Source organism: Diaphorina citri, unplaced genomic scaffold, assembly GCF_000475195.1.
Source record: "Diaphorina citri unplaced genomic scaffold, Diaci psyllid genome assembly version 1.1 scaffold274, whole genome shotgun sequence".
NCBI lineage: Eukaryota > Metazoa > Arthropoda > Insecta > Hemiptera > Psyllidae > Diaphorina > Diaphorina citri.
Genome location: NW_007377710.1, coordinates 203,599 through 214,163, shown reverse-complemented (window position 1 = coordinate 214,163; position 10,565 = coordinate 203,599). Strand labels below are relative to the sequence as shown.

Genomic DNA, 10,565 nt, shown 5'->3' with positions numbered 1-10,565 from the left:
TTAAGGTTAAGGTTAAGGTTAAGGTTAAGGTTAAGGTTAAGGTTAAGGTTAAGGTTAAGGTTAAGGTTAAGGGAAAGGGAAGATGGTGGTGTTCATCGGTGAAGGAGACGAGTCATCTCCACTGGTGGGAATCATCCAAGGAAGATACCCAGACGTAGAGGACATCATTAAGCAAGGAGGAGAAGAAATAGAATTCTTGGAGAATGTAACAAGAACTAAATACGGGGTAAGTAGCAGCAAACTATACGTAGCTAAGATAGGAAAGAGAGAAGAGATAAAAACAATTATAAAAAAGATATTTGAAATGATGGAGAGCGACTTGGGTTTTTTTTTTTTTTTTTTTTTTTCAGTCTTTGAAATTCAAGAAAGCGTTATGTCTAACTTGCCATTATAACAATGACGTATACAGGGTGTCAAAAATTAAACGATACATTCAAATATCTTGAAAACTAATGAAGATAGAAAATTCGTGTTTTCCGTAGGATATGAAAGGTAAATGTGTACTTGTGATCTTTTTTATCATAGAAAGTCCGCCATGCACGAGCTTTATGTACGCGTTTCTTAGAAGAAGATGGTTTGTGGCTCCGTGTAAAATTGACATATTGGGGATATGAAAGGTAAATGTGTACTTGTGATCTTTTTTATCATAGAAAGTCCGCCATGCACGAGCTTTATGTACGCGTTTCTTAGAAGACAAAATAGGTATTGTTGGAAAGCTGAAACTTCAGGGATATTTTCCCTGTTGCATGCCAGCAGGTTCGACTTTTTTTAACTTTTCAAATTTCTTCTTGAAAATTTAAAAGAAAATGCTGATCAGGGAAATTTTTTAAATAAAAATTACAAAAAATGAATCAAAAAGATAATATCACAATTGGTGATTCTCATGATTTTTTTTTATTATCTCAGAAAAAACTATAAAAATTAGAAAAAAAATATTGAGACTAAAACGAAGAAAATGCGTTCACTAGATCGTGAGATACAGCTCTCGGAACATGAGAGTCTCAAGCACGCCGATATCATACCTAGCGACAACACTGTACTCCCGTGATGACGTCATCTACCAATATCGCACGACGCGCTGTGAGCTTATTACCATAGGGATTTGGGTTAGGGTTAGGGGCTCAAATAGATCGAATAGGTACCTACCTATCTACGCATTTTGTTATCACTATTTTTCAATAGGTATCAGCTTAGGTACTTATACCTATTTTCAAATTTAGATATTTTCATTCCATTTTTACTTTCTGCACTTATTCAAGTAGTTACTTCTTCGTACATGTACATTTTTTTAAGGGGTTTGACAGAGGGAACTGTAACTGCTATGGTCTTATCGTACCGAAATCGAAGAGAGAAGGAAGACAGGATAGCAGAAAGCCAGCCGTTCCGAGAACGAACATTATCCCATCAGGATAAAAGCCGCCCTGGGCGGGAATCGAACCCGCGGCCTAGCGCTTACAAGACAGACGCACTACCAACTAAGCTAAGTAGGCTAAGATGTTTGATAGAGGGAACTGTAACTGCTAAGGTCTTATCGTCCACCCTATACCAAACATCCCCTGCTCAAAGTTCCACTTTATGTAAACACTACCTACGTAGGTAGTACCTACCTATGTACGTACCTAGGTAACTGCCTATGTAAGGTACCTATACCTATATAGCCTTAATAAGTGGCGCTATTTACGTACTGACTCGCCATAGGACGTGTAAGTCCCTTTACCCCAGCAGTAGGCTACCTACCTTTTATTTTTTTTTTTTTTAAATTTTTTTTTTTTTTTTTTTTTTTTTTTTTTTTTTTACAAAATTTTACGGGACAACGTCCCATTTATTACAATAAAAAAAAAAACTGAATGCTAACAATACAAAAGAAAAAAAAAACATACAAAAATGAAAAATAAAAAATTAAATAAAAATAAAATAGAAATCAAATTACAAGTTTACCTATACGCTAATGAAATGAGTATTTTTATTGAGGATACAATTCCATACCTCGGCTGGGATTGAACCCACGCCTTCCTGTTAACCAGTCGAGCGCCTTGACCACTACACCACCACAGGATACTCAGAAAAACAGTCAAATTAGCAGATACAAAACGCAAAAACCAAAGAAAACGATGTGATCAGATTAGCAAGAGCCAGAAGAATTTCTTTTTTCATGGTTGGTTACGTCCCACGCAATGTTGCCAAGCGTAGCGCGCATTTCTAAATTTGAATCTCATTATTTTTCCCGCGCACACTTTGGGGACGAATTTCTTAGAGAAGAAATACTTTTAAAAAAAAAAATCTTTTCCTGTCCCATCGTTCGGCATCAGCTGTTCACGAGCTCTTCTATACACGAGATAAGGGACCGTATCAACGATCTCGTTGACAAATCTTTTCGGATTATTTATTATTTTTGACGATCTTTACGAAAAAAATACATTTGGACAATTATATTTTTCATGAGAATCATCAATTCATGCTCATTTTGAGAAGTTGTGAGAAGAAATTTTGAGAAATTATACTCTTTTTGACAATTCATGATCATTTTGAGAAGTTGTGCTCATTTTAAGAAATTATGCTCATTTTGAGAAACCATGCTCATTTGAGAAGTTGTGGTCATGTTAAAAAGATAGCTCATTTTACACAGTAATAGATCAGAAGCAGACCATTTGGTTAGTTGATATGTTTGGCTAAGTTGTGGTCATGTTAAAAAGATAGCTCATTTTACACGGTAATATAAGATCAGAAGCAGACCATTTGGTTAGTTGATTGGGAAGGGCTTTCCTAATTTAGCCGAAATACTTTTTAAAGTGTGTTCACACATAGATGTCGGCCGTCGATCCATGTGTGGGCACACCTTTAGAAATGAACAAACTTGAAATGTAATGAGACTATATAATATAGTCTTTGTCATTACTATAATAGTAATGACAAAGAGTACTTGCTTCTCTATGTTTGGCCGGGGATATAACACGCTTTTCTTTTTAACTGAAAATATTCTTGTTAACATTGGGGTGGCTCCGTCAAGAAGTTATGCTCAGTTTGAGAAGTTGTGAGAAGGAATTTTGAGAAATTTTACTCATTTTGACAATTCATGCTCATTTTGAGAAGTTGTGCTCATTTTGAGAAATTATGCTCATTTTGAGAAATCATGCTCATTAAATTTGAGAAGTTGTGGTCATGTTAAAAAGATAGCTCATTTTACACGGTAATATAAGATCAGAAGCAGACCATTTGGTTAGTTGATTGGGAAGGGCCTTCCTAATTTAGCCGAAATACTTTTTAAAGTGTGTTCACACATAGATGTCGGCCGTCGATCCATGTGTGGACACACCTTTAGAAATGAACAAACTTGAAATGTAATGAGACTATATAATAGGTATAGTCTTTGTCATTACTATAATAGTAATGACAAAGAGTACTTGCTTCTCTATGTTTGGCCTGTGGGGCATGCAACTACTTACACCTTTGAATTTTACTTACGTACACCTTTGAATTTTAAATTCAATTTCTGGGTCTTCTGACTAACACCGGAGAGTTAGACATAGCTTGTGAACGAAATGTGTCTTAGGCTAATCGAAGGTGTTTGCTAATACCTACTTCTTGGAGGGTTTCAGCAGCACATCAGCAAAAAATACCTACTTCAGTAATCTTCTTTCGATAGATTCCCCCATTCTTTTTTGCTGTTTCTACTTATCTATCCTCTCTACCTCTATTTCTTTCTCTCTATTCTTTTCCTTTTTTCTCTTTCTCGCTCACTTTAGAGCGCTCTTGATATCTTTATTTCCACCTCTATGCACCATGGTTTAGCATATGAGGTAGCAAGAATGATAATATACAGGTTGTAAAAAAACAAAGTAGAATCAGACGACTTTTCTGACTTCCTTTGGTACGTTCTCCTGAAGGAGCTCTTCCACCCAACCACTGATAATCTTTTCATTCGTTGTAAGCTCTTGAGATATTCTTCCAGGGAAGTGTTGAATGATCCTCCTTTTGCCAAAGAGAACTTAATTACTAGTGGTTCAAATAACGGTATAACCCAAGGAAAGGGGACCGAATGGGACCCCAAAAGACCCACTAATTCCCAGAATTGAACGATCTAATGTCAATATCAATATCAAATATTTATTTAATGTTTATAAATTATTTTTTACGTGTCCTTTTTGTTAGTAACGTATGCCAAATTTTATCAAATTAAAAAAAAAAAAAAATCATGAAAGTCGTACCTAACTCAGAAAGACTTCCAAAATGAACTACCATCCTTCCAATACAAAGACTCCCAGAAGGACCTACAATAATACTTCCAATAGCTTCGTTGGATCTACAGTAGAGAAGAAACGCTGAGTAAGGAAAACCATGAAATATTCTTCCAGGGAAGTGTTGAATGATCCTCCTTTTGCCAAAGAGAACTTAATTACTAGTGGTTCAAATAACGGTATAACCCAGGGAAAAGGGACCGAAAGGGACCCCAAAAGACCCACTGATTCCCAGAATTGAATGATCTAATGTCCTTTTTGTTAGTAACGTATGCCAAATTTTATCAAATTAAAAAAAAAAAAATCATGAAAGTCGTATCTAACTCAGAAAGACTTCCAAAATGAACTACCATCCTTCCCATACAAAGACTCCCAGAAGGACCATAATACTTCCAATAGCTTCGTTGGATCTACAGAAGAGAAGAGATGCTGAGTAAGGAAAACCGAAAGGAAAATATTGACACACTGTTTGGGGAAAATGTAAATTTATTTTTTTCAGCGAATTTTACACTTGGTTCAACATTGTTTTCCTTTTTTTTTACCTTTTTCATTGTAATTTAATACATTGTGTAGTGTGCACTTTGCCCTGCCTAGAATGAAGGTATTTGTATCTAGTATACTTGAATATCTTTTTTACTTATGCTTCGTACTTGGGTAGAAAATATTGACACACTGTTTGGGGAAAATGTAAATTTATTTTTTTCAGCGAATTTTACACTTGGTTCAACATTGTTTTCCTTTTTTTTACCTTTTCCATTGTAATTTAATACATTGTGTAGTGTGCACTTTGCCCTGCCTAGAATGAAGGTATTTGTATCTAGTATACTTGAATATCTTTTTTACTTATGCTTCGTACTTGGGTAGACAGATAATAACTGTGTCAGTTTATGCAATTTTTATTTTTATGGGGGCTCGTATAACGTACCTCTTGTATAAGGAGTAGAATAGGTATCTCTTGATCTAGACTTCTAGATTGTGGATAAATTCGATGAAAAAATTCAAAGATGAGATACCTAAGGCTGAATGGGCTCCTTTTTATCTAGCACCATCCTACTGTAATTCAAGATATGTAAGTATAAATGAGAATCAAGATAATATTTACACTGATGTATCCTAATCCAAGATATCTTGAATATCTTTGATTAGGATATTCAAGATATCTTGGATTAGGATATCTTGAATGTTGAAATACTTGGGTAGACAGATAATAACTGTGTCAGTTTATGCAATTTTTATTTTTATGGGGGCTCGTATAACGTACCTCTTGTATAAGGAGTATAATAGGTATCTCTTGATCTAAAATCTAGATTGTGGATAAATTGGATGAAAAAATTCAAAGATGGATACCTAAGGCTGAATGGGCTCCTTTTTATCTAGCACCATCCTACTGTAATCCAAGAAGTAGCGCGGTCAAACTTTCTTGACTTGGCGGGACGGAGCGCTACCGCGCTCCTTAATATGTAAGTATAAATGAGAATCAAGATAATATTTACACTGATGTATCCTAATCCAAGATAGGGAATATCTTGAATGTTGAAACACAGTAATCGGCTCAGCAAAATTGACCCGAACAAACACACGAGTTTTCAAGTTCAGTATACGAACAAAACCATGTAAGATAAGACCTTATCGGATACCCCTCCGAACGCAAAACCGTCATGATGGTATAATAAGGGTAAATATACAAGACAACGTAAATCTACCTTTAAAAAGGGATAAAAAATATAATAAGGAATTCCAATACCGCTTTCCCGAAAACCCCACGAAACGAAAAACAAAGCTTGGGGAATTTTCGGGAATAAAATCGTTATTCCAAAATAATGGTGTTTACTTCTTGATTTTGAATACACGTAAATCCCTACGACTATAATTCATATCCTGTCTCCTTTATTCTCGCTCACTTTAGAGCGCTCTTGATATCTTTATTTCCACCTCTATGCACCATGGTTTAGCATATGAGGTAGCAAGAATGATAATAATATACAGGTTGTAAAAAACAATATAGGTTCGAACGTCTTTTCGCCTTTAAGGCGTGTCCAAACATAGTCGACCGGCCGTCGATGGACGAGATCTAACTATGTTGTCAAGTGTAAGATAAGACCTTATCGGATACCCCTCCGAACGCAAAACCGTCATGATGGTATAATAAGGGTAAATATACAAGACAACGTAAATCTACCTTTAAAAAGGGATAAAAAATATAATAAGGAATTCCAATACCGCTTTCCCGAAAACCCCACGAAACGAAAAACAAAGCTTGGGGAATTTTCGGGAATAAAATCGTTATTCCAAAATAATGGTGTTTGCTTCTTGATTTTGAATACACGTAAATCCCTACGACTATAATTCATATCCTGTCTCCTTTAACGACGTAAAATCAGACTTTTTTTCTGAGTTCTCCGACTTCCTTTGGCAGGGTTATCCTGAAGGAGCTCTTCCACCCAACCACTGATCTTTTCATTCGTTGTAAGCTCTTGAAAATCGTTATTCCAAAATAATGGTGTTTGCTTCTTGATTTTGAATACACGTAAATCCCTACGACTATAATTCATATCCTGTCTCCTTTATACCTACCCTCTCTGCTCCTTTTAGTCTTTTCCTTCTACTGCCTCCTCCGTTCCTCCGTTTCTTAGCTGCTTTTCGACTTTGTCCCCTTTTCCCTCCCCTTCTTCCGCGCGATATTTTCCATAACCTCTCATTCAGTATATTTTTTATTAATATTAATTTTATTTATTGTCTTATTTACAACGATCATAATCTTCCTATGCGAGGCTCTGAACGTTACGGGGAAATAAATTTCGCATTTTATATCCTTGCTTTTCTTCCGTTTCGGATTTTTCTTTTCCTCATTCATCCTTTGCTTTGTTTATTAACTTTATTCCTGTTTCGGCATCGTGGAGCTGTTTATGAAGCGTTCAGTATTGAATTGTTCCAATTCTACAAGATTTTGAATATTGCTTATTGGAAAAGTGTCCTTGCCAGCCTAGTTAGCTTATTTGGTAGTGCGTCTGCCTTGTAAGCGCTAGGCCGCGGGTTCGATTCCCGCCCGGGGCGGATTTTATCCTGATCTCCATTGACTTTTTGAATAACTATCGACTACCAGACCTTTTATAACTACCAGACTAGACGAGTGGTTAACTTTTGGCTACCATGTAATCTTTAGATAGTTTTGTTTAGTCAGACCACGGGGTATTATTTCTTCCGAATACATAAGGCCTTGATTAGTCTGCCGGAGTAAAGGGATTTTGGAGTCTCATTCTGGCAGTATCTTCAGTTCGATTCTACTGATTCTAGTAACATTAGTTATTAGTGATATTATTATTACTAATTTGAATTTTTCTGTAGCATAAGGACCAAACTTACCTGCCTCGAATGGGATATCTCCCATTCGAAGAGATATCGACATATTTCAATATTAGTGGAGATGTCAATGAAACAGGCAGGAATAGCTACGAAAATAGTTACAGAGAGAGCGTTGTGAATTGTGTTGCGGATTGACACCTACCTCTCACCCTCAGGATATTCAATGAACACCAAGACATATGCAAATTACACTTCATTTTTATTTCCCCTCTTCCCTTTTCTTCCTTTCTTTTTCTCATTCCCTCCCTCCATCTCTTTCTATCTATCTCATTCCCACACATTTTCAGTCCCTTCCTCTCCCCCTCTCCTATTTATCTTCCCCTACTCTAAGTTCCCGTCAGATCTGCCATCTTCTATCTCCCTCAGACACCTCTCCTTTCTCTCTCATACACTTCTGCTTGTTCTCTTTCATTTTCTCTTTTCACACCTTTTTCCTCTCCCTCTCTCTCGCCTTTTTCCTTTTTATTTAGTGTGTGTTTTTTCTCTCTTCATACTTTCTCTCAGTGTATCTATATCTCTTTTTACCTTCCTATATCTCTTCCCCTATTTCCCCGTAATTTCAGCTCAAGCGAGAAATTTATTAAATTCACTCTTTTCCTCCCGCTCCTCCCCTTTTAAGATTTACACCTCCTTCTTCTTCATAGACTTACATCCTTTCTTAACATCCCCTGTCCCTTATAGACTTATCTCCCGTCCTTCCGTCTGAGTTGTAAACCTCTTCCTATAACAATATTCAGTATACTGCATTCAGGCACGGGCTTGGAAAAAAGCTTGAGGTCAACCACAAGGTGAAGTTATTGCCCCGAGAAACAAACAAGGTGAGGTTATTGGCCCCAGAAATTTCATCACCCAATTCTTAACGATTAATTTGTACTTTCAAACAGTAGTCTCTTTGAAATGGTTCCCTTAAAATCCTTAAATTACAGGATAAGGTGTGAGACTGTGAGTGACATCTCCACTAATATTTAAAGCTTTGCACATTGCATAATCAATAGTTACACGGCGTTCATACAAATTTATGATGAAGTTATTTTTCAGGTTTTACTATTTATTATCTCGTTGGAACTTGACCTTTAATTCTTCATTTCCAGACTTTAATGAAACGTTACTTCTAAATCCATCCCTGTTCCTACCCAGGAGCGAGGTTCATCACCTTATTCATTGCTAAACCATGATGTCTTCTCTACTTCTCTTCCTCTTCTTCTTCTCCTCCTCTACTTCTACTTTTTATTCTCCTTCTATCACTCCTTCATTTTGTCCTCCTATTTCTCTATTTTTTTCCCTCTTCTTCTTTTTCTTGTTTTGGTCTTGTTCTTCTTCTTACTTTCATTTTGTATTGAAACGTTGCAAACTCAGCGGGCGAGGATTGTTGATATTAGAGCTTAATATCTGCGCTAGTAAAAAATATGATTAACTGAAGATAATGAATAATAAATAGATAAAAATAATAATAAAGTTAGAAGGAGAGTGAGATAGGGTAAAACAGAATGAGGTACGGGCAGATTGAGGGATTTATGACCTTTACTTAGGTATTGCTACATACGTATACTTACGTTTGGCTTGATCATTGATGAAAATGAAGGATCTTGGGGTCTGATCTAGTTGGTAGCTTTCAAGTTGGCTCTTACCTGCAAGAAAATAACAGATAAATTGACAAACGTGAATATAAAATATTTAATAGTGACCTCGTAGTTGTTGACAATGACTTTATAGATTTTATTTAAGTTAAATTTAAGTCTGAAATTATGAATGACTAGCTGAATTCCGTCGCTTCGCTCCGGAATCCCGCTAGTTCATCCCGAGGCATGGCCAATCTTGTGGAAAAGGCATGGCCGTTTGTAGTTACAAACTAAAAACATAACGAAACTCAAATATTAGGCGAGCGAGGAAAAGTTTTCTCTCCCGCAGTCTCTGCACTCTGTGTATTTTTTATTGTGGTTTTAGCGATCGAAAATTGATCATATCTCAGGATCGATTTAGATTTTCGCAAAATCCTTTCTTATTGCACACTAGACCATAATAGAAATATTCCTACCAAATTTCAGCTTTCTAGGTGTTGTGGTTCTAGAGATAGAGCGATCAGTGTGTGAAATGTGAATGAGTTCTTGTTTTTATAATATAAGATTGTTGCGAAAAAACCATGTAAAAATGTCGTCCTTCATTCTAGGGTTCTAAAAAGTACTGTGATGTTCACAGTATTTTCAATATTTCTCTTCCTCTCTCCTCCTCTTTTTTATACGTACAAAACGCTCAGTCATTTGGCCCTCTCGTTCGCGTTCTCTTTAATATTTTTCGAGCATTTAAAAACATTCTGTTAAACATTTTCACTGCTTTCCTGTTTCCGGTCCATGAGTAGAATTTTCCGGATACCTCTCTATAGCCTCTATCTTTTCTTTTTTCTCAATCTCTCTCTCTCCTCTCTATTTATCTACCTCTTCATTTTATAGTTCTCTTATTATCTTTCTCTTTCGTTGAACTCCGTTCACCTTTTTCGTAGCTACAAGCTTAGCTAAATTATCAATATTGCGGCATTTTTCCTTCTCAATTTGTTCTAATTTGTATGAACGCCGTGTAACTTTTGAATATATGCAATACGCAAAGCTCTAAATATTAGTGGAGATGTCACCTGCACCAAGGCTTATCTCTCTTCAAATTAACTAGGTAGGTAGTAGGTATTTAACTTATCTCTCTGAAAAATGTATGGTCCCTAACTTTATACTACAATTTTTTTCCTCTCCACTATCTCTCTGGGTTAAACAGATTAACTACATCTCTCTCTCTCTCTCTCTCTCTCTCTCTCTCTCTCCTTCTCTCTCTTTTGTTAGGGTTGTAAAACAGTTAGGAAGGTTCAAATTTTCCACGGCTACTCACTACCATAGGGTATGAACAAAGCTTTCATCTTAATGAGTTTCAGGTGTTTATGAACCCCCCCCCCCCCGCCCTCCCCGGTATCTGTTTTCTCTTTTT

At 36.3% G+C, this 10,565-nt stretch overlaps 2 protein-coding genes across 3 annotated transcripts in view; one reads left to right on the top strand and one right to left on the bottom strand.

Moving 5' to 3' along the window:
* LOC108252105 overlaps window positions 1-496 on the top strand; it is a 7,979-nt gene extending 7,483 nt beyond the window's left edge. Inside the window, exons 3-4 of the mRNA XM_026821901.1 lie at window positions 86-323; window positions 483-496. Of these exons, the coding sequence (XP_026677702.1) occupies window positions 86-323; window positions 483-496 (252 nt within the window). The remainder of the gene's footprint in view (window positions 1-85; window positions 324-482) is intronic.
* An 8,356-nt stretch (window positions 497-8,852) lies between these two features.
* The window catches only part of LOC113466466, a 65,250-nt gene continuing 63,537 nt past the window's right edge, over window positions 8,853-10,565 (bottom strand). For both annotated transcript variants that reach the window (XM_026821906.1, XM_026821907.1), the window contains exon 3: window positions 8,853-9,226. In XM_026821906.1, the coding sequence (XP_026677707.1) occupies window positions 9,120-9,226 (107 nt within the window). In that variant the 3' untranslated portion in view covers window positions 8,853-9,119. The remainder of the gene's footprint in view (window positions 9,227-10,565) is intronic.